The 21,465-nt window shown below is 44.7% G+C and overlaps 1 protein-coding gene across 1 annotated transcript in view; it reads right to left on the bottom strand.

Moving 5' to 3' along the window:
• LOC311139938 (cyclin-dependent kinase 14-like) overlaps nt 1-21,465 on the bottom strand; it is a gene marked incomplete at both ends in the record, with an annotated part of 114,388 nt that overhangs the window by 54,713 nt on the left and 38,210 nt on the right. The window contains 5 exons of the mRNA XM_084174936.1: nt 1,103-1,165; nt 5,023-5,117; nt 7,586-7,665; nt 8,578-8,672; nt 19,156-19,401. Coding sequence (XP_084031062.1) covers nt 1,103-1,165; nt 5,023-5,117; nt 7,586-7,665; nt 8,578-8,672; nt 19,156-19,401 — 579 coding nt within the window. The remainder of the gene's footprint in view (nt 1-1,102; nt 1,166-5,022; nt 5,118-7,585; nt 7,666-8,577; nt 8,673-19,155; nt 19,402-21,465) is intronic.

The following is a 21,465-nucleotide window of genomic DNA, read 5'->3' as shown; positions in this document are numbered from 1 at the left end:
CTCTCTCTCTCTCTCTCTGTCTCTGTCTCTGTCTCTCTCTCTCTCTCTCTCTCTCTCTCTCTCTCTCTCTCTCTCTCTCTCTCTCTCTCTCTCTCTCTCTCTCTCTCTCTCTCGCCCTCCCTCCCTCTCCATCTGTCCTCCCACCATGGAGAGCATTATTGCTAAAACTAGCTGCTGGCCCTTTGGGTAAGAGACATATGTCCGTCTCTGTCTCTGTCTTTGTCTATTTCTTTATGTCTTTCTCTCTAACTCTACCTTCTAGTCCAGTTCTGACAGAGGAAACATTTATCACAATGTCATTGTCAGAGCACATTCATATACAAATAAAAGCCCCTCTTAAGACTTCACAGAGGAAATTATTTCACAAAGGCTACATGGCGACACAGTGAGGACACGTCCTGGCCTGTCGTACACCTGGGACTCTGTTTGCATCCCAAATTACAACCCATTCCCTTTATAGTGCACTATTTTTGACTAGGGCCCATAGGGCTCTGGTCAAAAATAGTGCACTATATGGGGAATAGGGTGCCATTTGGGACGCAACATATGTTTACAGATTAAGTGGTGCAAGCAGGTTTTTTCCCCTGACACCCCTCTCTGGGAATAATCCTCTATTATTAATACATGCATTTCAATGAGGCAGGCCGTCGGTCGTCAACAGGATAAATACATGACTTATGGAAATCCTTAGGACAATATTAGGTATGAAGTGTTACATAACCCACATTGCCTGATCTCACCCCCCCCCACACACTTCTCAAAGGACCCCTCTACACAACACCCCCCTTTCACACCCCCCATCCCATCCTCCATGGCCCCATTCACTCCATCACACTCCCTACCTTCTCCTCGTCCTCAACACACCTCTACACAGAGCCACAGGAAAACGTTGCTACTCTAACAGTGTGTGTTACTCCTCAACTGTGTATTTTATTGAAGTAATTTAAGCAAGCCAACAGGACATTGCTACTATCTAACCATGTGTGTGTGGGCATCACTCCTCAGCAGTGTCACTGTAAAAACTGTAGGATTTGATTAATGGCGCTAAGGACAGTGTAGTTGAATGTAGTAATATAGTAATGATAATGAAGAGCAGTCTTACCTTCACATTGTCTGGATGCAGCCCTCCTGGGTGCCTGTCCATGTACTGGCACAGATCTGTGTGCTGTCAGGGAGAAAGAGAGGACAGTTTGATTATAATATGTCTAAATAAAGAGTCATAAAACACCAAATCTGATCACAGTTACAATGCATTGCAATGAACCAAAAATAAGTCAATATGAAAAATGAAGTATTAATGTATTGATGCTGTTCAGTATTTTATGGTATTTATTTGAACAGTAAAAGCAGCAGAGAGAGGTTCTTGGCAGTGAGAATATTGGCTTTTTGTTTATTGTTATGCTAGTCTTGAATGTACCTTGGTTGGAATGTGAGCTTGGTTTGAGGATGGAAAAATCTGCTAATGGAAAAACGTTATTGGCTTTTATAGCTTTCCCCTAGCTAGTCAAAGCAATTCTGACCTACTGTCATCGTTCATGATAAAATATCAGTATGGCGCCAGGCTGGAGACACAAACTCAATCATTAAATTGCAGCAGACATCAGTCGCAACATTTATTTTATTCCCCAGTATGTCTCCCCCGTCTGCGGATGAATGATATCCGGTCTATATCAACAGAATGATCCACAGTGGGAACCTTTGGTACAAAGCCCTTCATGTGATTGTGTGGAGGGATGAGAGAGGGAGTGACACTGTCTGTATGTCTTTAAGCGCTGTATGTAAGCAGAGTCGTCTGTCTGTCCGACGGCGGGAGAAAAGAGGAATTACCCTGATCTGCACTTCACTGATTTATTCTTCCAGCAGACCTGGGGCACACACACACGGACACACGGACACACACACCACAGCTCGAGGGGCTGGGTGATATTTGCGTACCCCCGCTGCTCCTCACACCGTCAGATATAAATGTGTTCCCGTTCATGAATAATTCAACCTGACTCTCAAACAAGCCATGCCTGTCCACCTTACTCAAAACCTGCTCTCTCTCTCTCTCTCTCCCTCCCTCTCTCTATATTTATATCTGTCTTTCCCTCTCTCTCTCTCCATATCTTGCTCACCCCCACTTTCTCTCCATTTCTTCTCTCTCCCTCTCTCTACCTCTCTCTCTCTCTCTCTCGGTCCCGCTCGCTCCCTGTCAATCGTCATTACCTGCTAGATGAGAAAAATGAATTGATTTGGCTTGGTGTGGAGCCTTCTGTATATAAAAGAGTTTGGAATTACAGGTCTGAACACAGCAGAATAGAACAGCATGAAACTGGCTGCGCTGCTAATAAGAAACTGGCTCCACAGCAACAACAACACACAGATCCACTGTGTTGCATTACCCATTTCTGTCAAATATACGCTATCCACTCTGTCTGTTCAACATTCACAGTGAGAGAAGGGTGGTCTGTCATAATAAAGGCTATGGAGACAGATCCTTGTCAACCATGTCCACTTACAGACAGTATCTACTTGATGAATATATATATTTGGAATTGATTAGCTCCTATATTTGCACATGGAGCAGAGAAACAGCAGTGAAAGACCTCCATAACCCCTCTATCCAGTCTGACCTCTGTTCTCCAGGTAATCATAACGTACACTTTAAGGACAGAGAGCATCCTCATTAGAATCCCTATAACCAGCTACAGACTGCCCAGGGACTGGCTCTGTCATCTCTCAGAGGATGTGGTCATAATGTATTACCAGGAGCAGATGTTCCCACTGACCCTGCTGAACCATGCTGTTTCTGACCAACAGGGGGCCACACACTAGACTACCCTATATACCAGGGGTGCCCAGACTTAGGATCTACTTTTTCCACCCTCTTCCTAACGCGGTCTAAACCCCCCGCCAATATTAAATAACATTTCACCTTATTGATTGGATGATTTGGCTATAGTTACTGATTGCTAGCCTCAAGCAGGTGTACAGGTGATAATCTGTTAGAGTGGACCGGTATTTTGACTTGATTATCTTCATGTCTGAAAATGCTGACTCGCCAAGGTAGGTAGATCACAAAAATGCTGTCAAGTACATGGCAACTTTTCTCATGTTTGGATATTTTTCCTCCACGATAAGGTTCCAAAAGAGGTCGCTTTGCAGAGTCCAAATTTCACTCTCGACGGCTGATGTCTCCATGTGAAACAATGATGCAATTTTTGTTGCAAGTTCGTCAACATCAACTTCCACACCAAACGGAAAGCACATTCATGTTGCCACAGGTTCCAGGATCGCAAAGTCTTGAAAGCGTCGGTCAAAGCCTGCTTGGTCCAGCACTCCTATTAAAAACGTAACCGCAACTTCATAGAAAAAAAACTAGTAAAAAAACAACTACCACTGGAACAAAGAATATTATGTTACAGGTCTCGCAAGCGTGGAAATGTAAACGTACTAACTGCAGACGGTTGCTATGGTAGCGACAGGAAAACAAATGTAACTATAGTGCGGCGGGTTGGTCCAATTTTATGTAAATCAAGCAGTTTTTAAACATATTTTGGCTGTGCAGTAATATTCGACAAAGAAGCTAACCTGTAAGCAAAGCATACGGTGCTTCAGAACTGTGGACCTCATTATTTTTAAGCAGACTCGATGGTAACGCTGTGTATTGCCCAAATATACAGTTTTATTGCATTCATTTTGAAAACTTTATGCGGTCTACTAGAATGAAGTTCGCGATCGACACCCTGGGCACCTATGGTATATACAGTCCAGTATCAGAGCTGGCTCCTGATATGTTGCACCAGGCCACACAGCACACAGCACGGATGAAAACAAACATGGAGCGGGATTATTTAGAAAGATGAGTAAGGTTATTCTGAGAGACGGCTGGGTCTTGTTTTGCATATCAACATCAAAGAGATTGAACTATTTACATATATGGTCTATTGGAGTAATGCTGAGCAGGGACTTTACTACTCCTAGAGTTTGGAGGAGATTGGTATTCTGGCTGGTTTGAGCCTCATCAGTGTATGTTATCCAGATGTCAGCTGTAACAACAGGCCACACTACTCCACAGCAGAGAGAGGGAACTCCTGCTGCTATTGCTGTCCACAGCATGTGTGTGTGTGTGTGTGTGTGCGAGTGTGTGTACATGCCTGTTTATGTGTGCTATGGAAACCTACAGAAACAGCAACCCTCAATTAAAATGTTCCCCCATGATGCCAGGGCTGGGTTCAGAGATGGGCATGAGGCTGCCATGCCACTAGTGGTTAGGCCACCATTCTATGGCACTCAGATCACTGTTCCTGTTCAAAGCCTGGGGGAAAATAAACCAGGCTTGGGTTCTGTTTTTAACAGACAAGACTAAACATTACTAAACGTTTAACCATCTTATAAACAAAAAATATGTGTGTAAAACTAGCCAGAGCTCATATCTCTTTGGACTGGGATTAATGTCAATGTCAAGAACTGAAGAGTGAGAGGTCAAATTAATCAAACCATTAAACAAGTTAGTTCTTCAAGTTCTAGAATGAAACTGTGGCTTTTTGGGCTTTTTGAATTTCATATTAAAATACATTTTACACAAATAAAATATATTGATCCTCACATATCCAGTTGGTGCTGTAACACTCACCACATACTCAAAGACCTGTACTGAGCTAACCCTGTAACATAATGTACTACAGTACCCATGATGCTCTGTGAAACATATCCAGTTAGTGCTGTAACACTCACCACATACTCAAAGACCTGTACTGAGCTAACCCTGTAACATAATGTACTACAGTACCCATGATGCTCTGTGAAACATATCCAGTTAGTGCTGTAACACTCACCACATACTCAAAGACCTGTACTGAGCTAACCATCTAACATGATGTACTACAGTACCCATGATGCTCTGTGCAACACATGCAGTTGGTGCTGTAACACTCACCACATACTCAAAGACCTGTACTGAGCTAACCCTCTAACATGATGTACTACAGTACCCATGATGCTCTGTGCAACATATCCAGATGGCTCTCTGACACTCACCACATACTCAAAGACCAGCGTCAGGGTTTCCTTGGTGTGGATGATGTCATGGAGCAGCACGATGTTGGAGTGCTTCAGACCTTTCAGAAGAGACGCTAGAAAAACACAGGATACAGTATTATCATGATGAAACAGTTACATGCAAAACTACCATCAGTATTACCATTAATTTACAATATGATAAAGAAAAGACTAGAATAGAATATAGCCTAATATAATATAATAGAATAGTGGATGGTAATAGTAATAGTCAGTAGTACGATTTAGAATAGAATAGAACAGAATAGAACAGAAAGGAATATAAAATAATAGAATGGAATGAACTGGAATAGAATAGAAAATAAAATAAAACAATAGAATAGTTACTACCAGCAACACTTCAACTACATCTATGGCAATCATAGATCTCACTGCTTTAAAATGGAGTCAATGTAGTTATGGTGAAATAGTTATCTAACTGGTTTCAGTTTGCCACCAACTTTTTGACAGTATGAGAGAGAGAGAGAGAGAGAGAGAGAGAGAGAGAGAGAGAGAGTAAAGAGAGAGAAAGCCAAAGCCTTGGGGAGGGATCATCACTCCCATTATTTGGGAGGCAAAGCTCTGTGTCTATTGTGTCAGCTAGCGGGCCGGGCGTGAACAGAGCAATTAGTGGTAATAGTCAGCGTGGCTCTAAAGCCTCGGTGGAGGAGCCGTGCTGCGCTGTTTCAACTGGCGGCTGAGGAGGGAGTGAACACTTCAAACAACGCCTTTTCATGTGCTTGAAAGATGTGATCAGAGGCACTACGGCTCCACCAAAGACTTTCTGCTCCTCTCCCACCACACAATCACCACGGCCGGGCCAAGCAAACTGTTGACAGAAATCTTATCTCGTTAAGAGCTAAACAACACAGGGAACGATTTCATTTAGAACAGAGAGCCGGAGCGGCATATTAAGTGTGTTTTTATTATGAGAAGCCTAAATGGGATTTTCAGACTGTTGCGAATGTGATTAATTTAGCGAACAGCAATTCTGTTTCAAGGGCAACGGAGAGAGAGAACCTATGGCGTCGTGATCTGCAGAGCAGAGCACACAGCACAGAGCCATTGTGCATGAACACCTAAAGCACTGAAACCCCTAAAGATCAAAGGCAATGCTCCTCTCACACATATCTGTCTTAGTGCTATAGACAGGAGCTACCTCAAAGGCTGCTGTACCAATTTAGGTAAAGATCTATACGGGCTATACACCAGTCCCTCCCTACCTCCTGACACACAGAGACTGACTGTGTTGATAATGTTACACACGCACACCCACAAACATGCACGGATGCGCACACGTATGCAAGCACGCATGCACTCACGCACAAACACACACCTGGGTCCTCTCTCAGGGGCGTAGGTATTGCTTTCAACACCGCCGTGTTATTCTGTCCACGTTTCCACTCTGGGAGCATCTCGGCCCAGTAATCGTTGAATTAGTTAAATTTCAAAGTGCTTTTCTGATCCGCTCACCGGGGGAGAGAGGGATGGAGGAGGGAGGGACGGAGGGAGGGAGGCCTGGGCAGGGGGTGAGGAGGGGTGAAGAGGGGCTGGTGCATGGCTCTCAGCTCTGTTCATCAGCCCAGGATCCCACAGATCAAACAGCCAGAATCGTTTTCTCATCTAATTTTCTCATCTAAATGAAGCAAGGCTCCAGCCCAGCCAGGCCCAGCCCAGCTCTGCCTGTGGAGGTGGAGGTGAGTGTGCCACATATTTCTCACACCCACCCTCACATTCAGGAACCTCCAAGCCTCCTAGCCACTCAGCTCCAGTTAGCTAGAACACCAAAGACTGCTAGCCGGCCTTCACACAACTTGACCTGCTGTGACACACGGCCAGGGACCAGGAGAAAGCACCCCATGGCAAGAACATCCCTCTGAAGTGATTTAGCCCAGTGTCGCAACGGAACACTATGCAGACTAATGTTTCTTCCATATGTAACTCTGTGTTGTTGTTTTTATCACACTGCTTTGCTTTATCTTGGCCAGGTCGCAGTTGTAAATGAGAACTTGTTCTCAACTGGCTTACCTGGTTAAATAAAGGTGAAATAAAAATAAATAAATAATAATAAGGTAGACATGGCCCATGGGATGGGTTCATAAGGCTGAAACTCAGTCAGATCCCAATCTAGCTAACACAAGAGGCAGTTTTATATTTGGGTTGTGCTGGGAAAGACTTCAGATTTGGCTTTTCTAGATTACATTTACATTTTAAACATTTAGCAGACGCTCTTATCCAGAGCGACTTACAGTTAGTGAGTGCATACATTTTTTTTCTTCATACTGGTCCCCCGTGGGAATTGAACCCACAACCCTGGCATTGCAAGCGCCATGCTCTACCAACTGAGCTACACGGGACATTTTAGATGAGACATTTTTTGTTAGAGATGTTAGCACCCCTCTCTCTGACAACAGTCACCATTACAAAAACCGAAATCCACTTAACCCAAGTACCTAGAATAACAACACTTAACCTTATCTTCGAGTCTGTAGACTTCACCTGAGCCTAATAGTAATGTACCCTTCTAGGTGTGACAGAGACCAACCTTCTCTAATGGCGGTGAACGGTGTCCCCTCCTCCTCCTGCAGACGAATCACTTTCAGGGCCACCAGCTTGCCGTTCACCCTGGCAACAAGAAGATAAGGCACCCCAACACGTTACGCTTCATCCCATGAAAAAAGGACTCAATACGAGCCAGGCAGTGAATGCAGAGAATGGTAGATTTCTGTAAGTCAATGAAATGCAATTTAGGAGCACTGGAGTGAGACTTAGTAGAAGACCAGAAGATTAAATAAAATGAACCTCACCAATCAAATCCATTGTAGTGAAGAAAAACACATACAAAGTAACTTAATTACAGTGAGAAATGGTGTAAATGCATTTCAATCCATTTGCGGCTATGACATTTTCACTTGCTACATTTTAATTATCAGAAGCTGGGTAATTTTACCGCTATGCACGAACAGGAAAAAATAAAAATAACAAAATAATAACTCTTAAACAATCGTTAAACAATTCCATTTCAAAGTGATTTAATTTGCATTTCATGGTTGGGGAAGTGCAGATCTTTTATTAGTGTAATATGCAATATGGCCAGTAATTGTTATTACCTTTATCTTAACCTATACCACTTTACTGCTTTATAATTACAAGCAGTTATGTGCATATAAATTGGCCATATACAGTAAGTAGGTAATGCGGAAAATGCAGTGCAGTCAAAAACGTGATTTCCTGTGTTTTATATATATTTCCACACTTTGAGGTTGGAATAATACTGTGAAATTGTGAAAATTATGATAATGCCCCTTTAGTGTAAGAGCTGTTTGAAGGAAGAGATTTCCCCTTCCCACTCAGACCACTCCCAGACAGTCCTAGCAAAATTCTTGCTTGAGAAATGGCTCTTTGCTAAAACTGTTTTAAACAATTTTAATTGAAAACAATCACATTAAGGTATTTAACTGTTATCCAGAAATGATTTGATATTGAGATAAAAACAGCTGCATTGGACCTTTACATTAATATTGTTTTGGCACTCACTTGCTTTTCCCTTTGTATACTGTAGCGTATGAGCCTTCTCCCAGTTTCTCAAGCTTCTCATAGGAATCAGCCTTCCCGAACTTGGGGCTTGTGGGCTGAAACAGAAGGAGAATACAATTCAGGAAAACAGACACCAATTACGGTAGAGAGGGCTCAGTTTGGGTGTATTAAGTGAGAGAGCAGCCATAGGGACAATCTTATATCTGTGTAGATGATGGAAGAGCCACAGCACTCGGGAGGTTGGTTGATGTAACAGAATTGATACCAAGCAATAATGTTAAGCCTAAGAAAGCTACTATGCCTGCTATTTCACAAGGAGGGACCTGGTAGATGTTGTGGTTTGGTTCAAGAGGCCTAAAGACAACAACACCAGATCCACTCTGTAACACCAGATACTAGTGACCCTGCTTGCACACGGCCTGTAGAAAAATGACACGGTTTGTTTCACTGGTTTCTTCTCTGGATGATAGAAAGCTTCCAGTCATCCAGGAAATGGGTTGTGTAGGATTTCACACACAAAGACTCTGTAATAAAGGTCTGGAGGAAATATGACTTCAGCTGCTGCAGTTAGCAGGTCAGAACACGATTGAAAGACAAAAAATAGTAGTATGTGCTACGATTATCTCAGAAGAGCTCAAGAGTATTTAGCTTTTAAGCCACTTCAGACCCTTATTCCACACTTCTCTAACTTATTTTCATATTTCTAGAGTTCATTGGTAAGATAACAGTACAGTAGGTGTATGCTATGCAGGTATAACCATTTTATTAAACGAGTATTGGCTGCATGATATTGACAATCAACTGTTGAATGAAAATAGGACGGGTCCTATCAATGGTTGAATGAAGAATGTCCCCGTCCTATCATTGGTTGAATAAAAACAGATGCAGGTAGGTCCTATAGAGGTGGAATAAATCCTGTCTGTGTCATGTTTCTCGCTCAGCGCTCCGTGGGGATCATGATGGATCATGGAGGATCATGGGACGGTGACAGAGGTGACACCAGTCAGATGAATTATACGTGCCACCTGGCCAGGGTAATGGGAGAACAGAGGACACAACAAGCTACTGGATCGGTTTCATAATACTGTGTCATGTTTAGGGCCTGTTCGATTTGTTCCACTCTTACTAATGTTACAGACCCACTTATCAATGATTTACAGAGGGGGGACTGTACAGGACATAGAAGAAAGGAAGAGAGAGATAGACAGAGAGACAGAGACAGACAGAGAGAGACAGAGAGAGACAGAGAGACAGAGAGAGAGAGACAGAGAGAGAGAGACAGAGAGAGAGAGACAGAGACAGAGAGAGAGAGACAGAGAGAGACAGAGAGAGAGAGAGAGAGAGAGAGAGAGGCAGAGACAGACAGAGAGAGAGAGACACAGAGAGAGAGAGAGACATAGAGAGAGAGACAGAGACAGAGAGAGAGAGACAGAGAGAGAGAGACAGAGAGAGAGAGACAGAGAGAGAGAGAGAGAGAGAGAGAGAGAGAGAAAGAGAGAGAAGAGAGAGAGAGAGAGAGACAGACAGACAGAGAGAGAGAGACACAGAGAGAGAGAGAGAGAGAGAGAGACAGAGAGAGAGAGAGACAGACAGAGAGAGAGAGACACAGAGAGAGAGAGAGAGATAGACAGAGAGAGACATAGAGACAGAGACAGAGAAACAGAGACAGAGAGAGAGAGAGAGACAGACAGAGAGAATTAACACTCATGCATTCGTCTTGAACTCTATCCATAACACACTTCACCTGACAGTTCAGCTTCCTCCAAAATCTCTCTCTCTCTCAGACAATCAGGCCCAAAATGAGCTCAACTAGAAAGTCTCAACCTCCATCAGCAACTCTTCTCTGGAGGAAACTGTGTGTGTGTGTGTGTGAGTGCGTGAGTGTGTGCATATGTGCTTGCATCTGTGCATGCGTCCGTGCGTCATCAAGACTCTAGACTTTCTCTTACATTCCATTGTTTTCTTTAAGAATAACTGAAAATAACAATGACTGAAGCATTGTAACCTGTTGTGGACCTGTCTGCCCTTTCAGTGATGTAGCATTTCAGCCCTGGTGGCAGACAGACATAAAATATATCTGGTATCTCTTACTGTTGTCATATTTTAAATACAGGGCCTTCTAGAGGTTAACGTCTGGCTGCAGTATTGTCTCTGTTTTATCATTTAAAGAGCGAGTTGACGCGACGAGAGCTCAGGGAAAGCTCCAAAACATTCCAGACAATCCCTGGGGAATAACTCATTTCTCCCGTCATCACTGTCTGCCTCTGGGCAGTGTGGGCACACACGCTCACACAAACACACACGCATGTACGCGCACATACACACACACTCATGCAAAAAAGCACACACGCACACACGCACACTCACAGCTTTTAGCAGTGTCTTCTTCCCTCTGGTTGCTATCTAGTCATCTCCTGCTGCCCCACTAATAAGTCCATGCCGTATTTCTGAGGGTTTTTATAAACAAACAAATTCCCCTCTGGGAGATGACAGGAAGTGAAACAGTATCTGTGAAACCCAGCTGGACTGGCTGCAGGCAGCTCACACATCTCAACCTATTATAGGCCAAATACCGGGCTGTGACAGGCCACTGTAGGGTCTGGTAGGACTCAAATGGGCCAGTATGAAAAATGTATGCACTCACTAACTGTAAGTCGCTCTGGATAAGAGCGTCTGCTAAATGACTCAAATGTAAATGTCTCCTCCTCCAGGCTAAGTGCCCCTTGTACTGTACATCTCATGCATTTTTCATGTCCATGAATCTTCAACCAAATGGATTCAATCTGGGGTTCTCGCTTTCAGCCTTTTATTTTCTATCTGTTTTTTAGCCTTTGTCCCCTTCCTCCTTTCTCTATCCTCTGGTGGTAGATGGTAAATAGCTCAAGTCTCTTCCTGTCTACCCCATGCTGGTACAGTACTGTGAGCTAAAACCCTACTGAAGTGATTTGACATTAACCAGTCAATGTTCTACAACAAGAGTGCAGAGCTCTGGTCCTCAAGGGCTGCAGGGGCAGCGTACACCAGGTGTTTGTCCTTGGCTTTTAATTAGACATTCATTACAATCTGTTGAGCCAGGTGTGTGGACCCTCTGGCCAGTCAATAGCATTAACTGGATGATTACATGTCAGGGAGAGAGGGCTGAAACCTAGTGTCACGATCGTCGAAAGGATGAGACCAACGCGCAGCGCGTGTACCGATAAACATGATGACTTTATTTAAGTAAAGTGCAACACGAGAAAAACAACAAAATACGATACGTGAAGTTCCACTACTGATACAGACAGCAACAAGGAAACAAAAACCCACAAACCCCACAGGAAAACAAACAGAATAAATATGGCTCCCAATCAGAGATAACGAGCCGAACAGCTGGCACTCGTTACCTCCGATTGGGAGTCACATGCCCAATAAACAACCAAACCAAACATAGAAAATGAACAACCAGAATCCCACATAGAAATACACCCAAAAGAAAATGACAACCCTGGCTCACAACAAAGAGTCCCGGAGCCAGAACGTCACAGTACCCCCCCCTAAAGGCGCGGACTGCGACCGCGCCTCACCACCCCACCATAGGGGAGGGCTGGGTGGGTGTTGCTCCCCGGAGGCGGTTCCGGCTCCGGGCTTGACCACCACCCCACTATAGTTCCTACCCGCTTTCTTAACCTCCTCCCAATGACCACCCTCCACTTAAACCCACCTGGATAAATGGGCAGCACCGGACTAAGAGGCAGCATAAGGCTAAGGGACAGCACCGGACTAAGGGGCAGCACAGGACTACGTGGCGGATCCTGGCTGGCTGGCTCTGACGGATCTGGCTGCTCATGGCTGGCTGACGGATCTGGCGGCTCATGGCTGGCTGACGGATCTGGCGGCTCATGGCTGGCTGACGGATCTGGCCACTCATGGCTGGCGGAAGGCTCTGGCTGATCCCGTCTGGCGGAAGGCTCTGGCTGCTCCTGTCTGGCGGAAGGCTCTGGCTGATCCGGTCTGACGGAAGGCTCTGGCTGCTCCTGTCTGGCGGAAGGCTCTGGCTGATCCTGTCTGGCGAAAGGCTCTGGCTGATCCTGTCTGGCGGAAGGCTCTGGCTGATCCTGTCTGGCGGAAGGCTCTGGCTGATCCTGTCTGGCGAAGAGCTCTAGCGGCTCCGGTCTGGCGGACGGCTCTGAAGGCTCATGGCAGACGGGCGGCTTTGCAGGCTCAGTACAGACGGGCAGTTCAGACGGCGTTGGACAGACGGACAGTTCAGACGGCGTTGGGCAGACGGGCAGTTCAGACGGCGTTGGGCAGACGGGCAGTTCAGACGGCGTTGGGCAGACGGGCAGTTCAGGCGCCGTTGTGCAGACGGGCAGTTCAAGCGCCGTTGGGCAGACGGGCAGTTCAAGCGCCGTTGGGCAGACGGGCAGTTCAGGCGCCGTTGGGCAGACGGCAGACTCTGGCCGTCTGAGGCGCATCGTAGACCTGATGCGTGGTGCCGGAACTGGAGGTACCGGGCTGAGGACACGCATCTCAGGGCTAGTGCGGGGAGAAGCAACAGGGCATGCAGGACCCTGGGGACGCACATAAGTCCTAGTGCGTGGTGCCGGAACTGGTGGTCCCGGGCTGAGGACACGCATCTCAGGGCTAGTGCGGGGAGCAGCAACAGGGCATGCAGGACCCTGGGGACGCACATAAGTCCTAGTGCGTGGTGCCGGAACTGGTGGTCCCGGGCTGAGGACACGCCTCTCAGGGCTAGTGCGGGGAGCCGGAACAGGGCATGCTGGACCCTGGGGACTCCCATAACGCCTAGTGCGGGGAGCCGGAACAGGGCATGCTGGACCCTGGGGACTCACCTCACGCCTAGTGCGGAGAGCAGGAACAGGCCGGGCGGGGCTGGCGACGCGCACCGTATCCCTGGTGCGAGTGGCCGGAACAGGCCGGGCCGGGCTGGTGAAGCGCACCGTATCCCTGGTGCGTGGAGTAGGAACAGGCCGGGCTGGGCTGGCGAAGCGCACCGTATCCCTGGTGCGTGGAGTAGGAACAGGCCGGGCTGGGCTGGCGAAGCGCACCGTATCCCTGGTGCGTGGAGTAGGAACAGGCCGGGCTGGGCTGGCGAAGCGCACCGTATCCCTGGTGCGTGGAGTAGGAACAGGCAGGGCTGAGCTGGCGACGCACACCGTATCCCTGGTGCGAGTGGCCGGAACAGGCCGGGCCGGGCTGGCGAAGCGCACCGTATCCCTGGTGCGTGGAGTAGGAACAGGCCGGTCCATACCGGGAACACACACCACTGGCCTCAACCGAGGATCAGGAACGGGCCGGACCGGACTGGCAACACACCTCAGTCCTTCACGCCGTGCCACACACACATCCCTGCCTCTTCTCGCCAATGGCTCCCGTACTCCGTTAGCCCTCTCACCTATACTCCCTGTGGCAGCTTCCTGCTGCCCAGCCGCCCAAGCCATGTGCCCCCCCCCCAAAAATTTCTTGGGGTTGCCTCTCGTCCTTCCGACGAAAAACCTGCTGCCGCCGATGCTCCTCTCTTGCCAGGGCCTTGATCTTCCCCCAAGGTCCCTTGCCCCCGAGCATGTCCTCCCAGGACCACGATTTGCCCACCTGGGCCATCGCCAGCCTCTCGATCTCCTTACCCGGCGCCTCCACCCATGTCCAGTCTCTTTGCTCCTGTACACGCTGCTTGGTCTTGGTATGGTGGGTTTTTCTGTCACGATCGTCGAAAGGATGAGACCAACGCGCAGCGCGTGTACCGATAAACATGATGACTTTATTTAAGTAAAGTGCAACACGAGAAAAACAACAAAATACGATACGTGAAGTTCCACTACTGATACAGACAGCAACAAGGAAACAAAAACCCACAAACCCCACAGGAAAACAAACAGAATAAATATGGCTCCCAATCAGAGATAACGAGCCGAACAGCTGGCACTCGTTACCTCCGATTGGGAGTCACATGCCCAATAAACAACCAAACCAAACATAGAAAATGAACAACCAGAATCCCACATAGAAATACACCCAAAAGAAAATGACAACCCTGGCTCACAACAAAGAGTCCCGGAGCCAGAACGTCACACCTAGCAGCAGGACTGTGGTCCGTGAGGACTGTAGCACTGAGCTGTGCACCCATGCACTATTGGAAATACTAGAACATCACTGGAATATAAGTGGCTCAGCATGAAATGTTAAGAGAAGTAGGCAGGGAAAGATTGCTGATGGCTACAGTCGCCTAAGCAATAGGACCATTACATCAACATTTACATTACATTACACATCAATTTACATTGTTAGATATGTTGTGGCCCAAACAAATCATACTGAAAAATTACAAACAAATTACAGAAATGCCGACAGGCAATCTGTCAAGAATAATATAATAGTTATTACATCTTATTGTGTGTGCACAATAATAATAATTGAGCTAAATGAAAATACATTGAGGATACGATTTGAAACATGTCTCATCTACATTAAGCAATACAAGTCTTCTGGTAACAACATTCAGTCAGCCACCAAATGGAAATTACATTCTGGTTAGCTTGTTTTCTAATTTTCAGATCATCAATCTTAACCTAATGTAGCACGCCTGAGGGAGGTCGGAAGAAAACGGAAGCATCCGTTTTCAGGCTTCGCCTCTTCTCTGCTTTTCCCCTGAAAACCTCCAGTGACACCCAGCCTGCTGAGGGTGCATCAATCTATAAATCTAGTTTTAAATGCCAAAACAAAACACTTACAAATACAGAACGCAATCTGAGTTCCTACTATGTTTTCTCACATTATTGACAACAACTGTACTGTTTGCCTGATGTTATTGCTATAGCATTGTGTGCTGTATACTCGTGACTGTACTGTACTGTACGTATAGACTGTACTGTGTATTGTATACATTAAAAACAAAAAACTATGTTTTAAGTGAGAAGTAGGCATTGGTCTGAAGCTGAAAAAGAAAGGAAATTCACGAGCACCACAATGCATACTTCACCCATGCTCTACCAAGGTTTTCCAGCACACATCTTTGACCTACTACAGTAGCTATGTTAGTCTATTGTACATTTACATTTACATTTTAGTCCTTTAGCAGACGCTCTTGTACTTCCAACAACGTGTAGGCAGGTTGCTTAGGATTCAAACCTTCTCAAACAGCCTAATTCACACTCTTAGAGGAGGTGCTCCCACAATGATGTGATTTGTACCACATACAAGGTAATGTATTGCATTCTTTCTACCCACACTAATACACTGTGTGCTGGAGCAAAACACAGCAATACAAGTGAAAGTACACAATAATGACAAATGGCAACAGAAATAATGTAGTTATTAATCTTTATTTAATATTAACAGCTGAATTTCTAGAGGGAGCGAAACAACTGAATCCCATTTAAGCCAATATGGCGTAAACTGGAAATGTTTTCCCTGATCTCTTTTAACAAGACAATCGAGAAAGCTCCTGGAAAACACACAAAATAATCAACATCTACCATTGTACCATTAACTATTTACATGAAAATGTACTTGAAAGTTTACTGAAGAAAGGCCTAGTACTACATTATATGTAAAAAAATAGTGAGTTATTACAAAAGAAACAATTTACAATCAAACGTACATTCATCAGACATAGTAAACTTTGTACATACAGGGATGGCCACAATTGCGCTTGAAGAGCTACAGGGTTATGCAGGCTTTCTTGTTCAAGCCCGGTTCTACCACACCTGATTCTACTATTCAAGGTCTCGATGAACAGCTGAGGTCTTGATAAACAAAAAAGCCTGCATGACTCTGTGGCTCGTCAATAGCAATTTTGGTAACTCCTGATACAAACACTGTGACAAATGACAAACCGCTGAGAAACACCTGTAAAAAAAAAAAAGTTATTAGACAAGTAAAAAACACTTCTAATATTTTTTTTTTTACAAATCTGACATTGGATAGGTGGTCTAAATCCTTTAGCTACAACTGTTTTTAGTAATGCTGTACACAGCTGTCCAACTCCAGTCAAATAGCACACATTCCCACATTTATAAATGGCAGTATAAATATGAAATCAGATAGGAGTACTCACAGATCTGGAACCGAAAAAAATAAGTGCTCCTGATAGTGTGTGATGTACTGTGTGCATATGAATAAGCGTAAGTCGTTTGTCAGCTCGACGTGGGCCAGCTTGACACATTTCTTAGCTTCTCAAATGACAGAAAGTGGCACCTGAAAAGGAGAATCGTTTACAACCTGTGCAACTTATCGCATGCTTTTGTAATGTAGGGATGGCGTGCATCTGACGGATGAGGGCAACGACGTCTTCTTTGAGAGTTTGAGAGCTGGTCTCTCCACCGTTCTCTCCTCCGTAGTAGCAAGACGCACGCACCAGTACCAGTACACGTCACACTCCCTGTCCTTGCCACTCAACGATGCCCAACGTACCCAAAGGCTCATTTAAGAAACAACTAAAAAATGTAATAAGCACACATCGTGCATACGTGTGCACACCGGTGTGTGTGTTGGGAAATGGAGGGTGGTGACAAAAACGATTCACTAAAGAGAATGGTCAAAATAGCCCCTCCGGAACCGTGTTCTAGGTATGTCAACTTTACACTCTATTTAAATGGACAGTTTGGTGATGACAGCACGCGTTCGTTCCAAAATATTTTTTTTCATTCACTCAGTATTGATTGAATGTTTATTTATTTTGCTTGGTAAATGTCTTGTTGTTGTCTAAAACGGTTGATGTGTTGAAAACAGTTAAATTTTATCACATAGCTAACTAAGTTAGCAAGCATGGCATTTTCTTTTGACTGCGCACAGGTTGCGCAAGCAAGCAATGATCATTATGATGTTGTTGTTTTACCTGGATGCTTGTGGGCAACCTGCACCCCTGCTACTTTTTACTTGTGGATGGCGACTTCAGGTTTTCGGGAACACATTGAAAAGTAACTTGACACTGTGTTGATCAGTCAGCGCAAATGTTGATTTTAATGACAAGAAGAAAATAGTATTGACAGAGGAGGGAGCGTACTGAATTAATGCATAAGGCAAGGGATAGAATTTGCTCTGGATTTTCTAATAGCGACACTTTTGTTCTGGCGTGTGCATGTATTATAATTTTGCAGCGTGGCAGTTCTCAAAGTTTGGTGTATATAAGTGGCCATAATAGCAGCCAAGGACATTCGCTAGCTTATTTGTTTGTGCTCTGATTACACGCAAGTGTTCAGCCACATGAAAAACCTTCCATAGCAAAATATACCTAGCTACCTTCCTTTTGCTTCTCATCCAACTGGTGTAAGCACATCCTTGGTTTTTATTGGGCAGAAATGTGCACGTGAGAGCAATAAATTGTGAATTTAATCAAAACTGTTGCACCTACAAAACGTATTTAGTCCAAATGGATCTAAGTCTAATTGTCACCTTATGGACGATGTAGCCTCGTTTTAATACGACATCTAAAATTTGAGCTAGATTTGGGCAAAAAATTGTCTAATGACCGTAATGCTAGCAACCCTGTCAAGAATCCGGTATAGTGGTTCTTGGTAACGGCCGGACGGATCATGACGAGAAGCGGGGAGGGTGTCATATTGGCTTACATATGATGGTAGGGAGATTTGAATTTAACATTGAGCTTCAACCAATGCATACAACAGTCGCGCCAACCAGTATAATGTACTGCAGGCCTATAGTGTGTACTGTATGACCGCACTGTGTATTGTATATACTGTACAGCAGGGTTCCCCAACTGGCGGCCCGCGGGCCGAATTTGGCTCGCGGGTGGTTTCATTTGCCCCCCCAAGTTTCCTAAGCAAAAAAACAACAACAAAAAAACATCTTTTTATTTTTTTTATGTTCATTGTTGGACATAAAAGAAAAATCAGGAAATCAGCTCCAAGTGATTTTAATTTAAGAAATCTGTTCCCAAGTATTCCCACACATAATAGAGAGACACGTGTCACGCCCTGACCTGTAATGCCTGTTGTTTCTCGTTGGTTTGGTCAGGGTGTGAGTTTCTATGTGTATATCTATGTGTATGATCTAGTATGTGTAGATCTATGTTGGCCGGGTGTGGTTCCCAATCAGAGGCAGCTGTCAATCGTTGTCTCTGATTGGGGATCATACTTAGGTAGCCATTTTGCCTACCTATGTTGTGGGATCTTGACTCTTGTTAGGCTTGTTTGTGTGTAGCCATTGTGAGCTTCACGTTACGTTGCTTTTGTCGTGTGTTAACTTCATTAATAAACATGTATGCATTCCACACTGCACCTTGGTCTGACCCGTCTCTCAACGACCGTGACATATACAAATGTAAGTAAGGCTTGAAATGATTATGTTTTAGTCAAACATTTCTGTTTGGGCTTCTTGCGGTCAATTTGCAGTCTTCTAATTATTTGTAATTATGTTCTGGCCCCCCGAACATCCGCTCAACAAGAAATCAGCCCTGAATCTAGTTGATGATCCCTGCTGTACAGTGTGTAGACAACAGACTGTGTATACTATAGACTGTACTGTGTATACTATAGACTGTACTGTGTATACTATAGACTGTGCTGTGTAATTTATATACAGTATGTAGCATACAGTGTGTAGGCTACTGTATAGACTTACAGAGCTGGGGCTGGAGTGTCGGCGCAGTTTGGGCGACTCTTTCCCGGTAGAGGAGGCTTTGGAGGAGATACAGGCATTGTTCTCTGAGTGCACCCTCTTCACCTGGCTGGCTGGTTTCTCGAAGGCGTCGAAACCGCTCTGTGTCCGCTGAACCCTTACCTTCCTGTCCTCAGGGATGGTGTCCAGGGGCGTGATGACCGAGTCCTTTCCCTGGCCGCTGCGTGTGGACATCTTTGTGACACATATCTGAGAGGGTGAGAGAGAGACAGGGAGAGGAGAAAGAGGGTGAGCGAAAACGAAAGTGAGGAATATTATTCCATCTGCATTTACTGCTGTTCGGACCCCCCCCCCCCCCCACCCCCCCACCCACCATCTCCCCTCCTCTTCTAGATCTACACTTCATTTCATCTGTCTGTCTCCATCTCTCCCTCCATGTGGAGTCCCAGTGCTACATCTCTCTGTTAGGATGAGAAGATTTTTATCTCCATATCCCTCTGATCAAAACACAGCAGCCAGCCTACTCTGTTTCCACTGCTGTCTCTTTCACACCCCATTGCTGCTGTGCCTACACTCACACACACACACACACACACACACACATTCCCTCTAAACACAATGCAACCTACCGGCAACTGCACAGCCGCCAAAGAGTGTGTTGGTTCCCTGGGTAAAAAAGGACCAGGCAGCGTGTCATGTTGTGCCACAGCCTACCTTTCAGATGAAATATTTAGTACTGGACTCCCCAACGAGCTGCTATTCTAATCACTACACATATACAGTGACCAGGCTGCAGTAGAGTCACCTTGCAGCTCTCAGAGCAGATCAGCTTTCTCACCCAGGTTAGGATTAGGGTTAGTCACGGTACACAGATGGGTTTCTGACAGGGAACAAATAACAACAAACCAGGAGAAACTGCCAAGAAAAAAATCTGTTTCTTTTACAGGTAGAATCCTTAATTGAAGCAATAACAAAGCATCCTCCCCACCCGTTTTGGTAAAAAGCTAAAAATATATAAAAGAAAGTAACTATACAGATGAATCAATAATATGTTTTGATATTTGATGGTGGAAAAGCATTCATCAACAACTGTCTAAAACATTTACAAAGAATTAGCGCTGCACGATATGGGCAATTTTATACAAAATATTGCGATTGCGAATTTACTTGCGATTGTAGATCAAAACACTTGGGTAAACTGTTGGAATCATAGAAAAATAATGATCATTCTCATTTTATGGTTGGAATACAGTGGGCACTTGGAATGCAGTTTTGTTTGGCATGACAATGATGAAAAAGTAAGGGAGGAGATGGTTGTGGCAGAGTAGGAACGATTTAAATAGATATGTACATTCAGACAAAATATTCTTCGGCTTTTCCTCTGATTATCTCAGTGGATTTAGCTAGCAAATTTTTTTTCTCACATTTTCAGCTTGCTAAGACCAACTAACCAGTGTTTTGCAGAGAGCAAGTTACACAAACAAACGGTATAATATAGAAAACATGTGGATTTATATAAAGAAGCAAAGTGGAAAGCTGCATCTTTCTCATTTGGAAAAATCTGTTAACTGCATGCTGTTTGGTCAATGCATGCTAGTGTTGTCACGATACCAGAATTTTGACTTCAATACCGATAACAGGTTTAGTATCACAATACTCAATACCAAAACAATACAATGGCAACAAGAATGCATATTAGCCGAAGTCACAGAATGGCACTTGATCCAGACAGATGAACTCAGCTACTGCTCTGTTCAATCATTGGTCATCTTTTGAGTTCAACATCATGACATTATCATTTTTTTACGTCACCATTTTTCAGAGAATAAATTATACAATCAATTTGACTTTGTTTTTATCAATCTAACTACATAACAACTTAATGGTAATAATTTATTTGAATGGTAAATCTCTATTGATAAACTCTGAATGAGTCTCTGTCACCCTAACCCATATAGGACAGTCACACTACGATATATGAGCTGCAAGATTATTAGAGAATGTACGGTAGTGGTTTAGTTGCAATACAATATGAGCTAGATAGTTTATTAGAGAATGTACGGTAGTGGTTCAATTATACTACAATATGAGCTATAGATCATTAGAGAATGTACAGTCGTGGTTCAGTTACACAATGAAATCTGGGTTGAGTTGAATATTAGAAGATGTGAAGTGGAGAGCCGGGAAAGACTGTATTAGAGGATGTACGGTAGTGCTAGTAGGGAGGTCCAAGGTAATGCATCTGGCTACAGTAGAGTAGTTACTGATGATGCCATTAGGATGAGTGATGGACAATAACCACAGAGAGAGAGA

This window comes from Coregonus lavaretus (genome assembly GCF_964263955.1).
Source record: "Coregonus lavaretus genome assembly, chromosome: 13".
In the NCBI taxonomy this organism is placed as follows: domain Eukaryota; kingdom Metazoa; phylum Chordata; class Actinopteri; order Salmoniformes; family Salmonidae; genus Coregonus; species Coregonus lavaretus.
The sequence above is the reverse complement of the archived record's forward strand: the minus strand, read 5'-3'. Positions and strand labels throughout refer to the sequence as shown.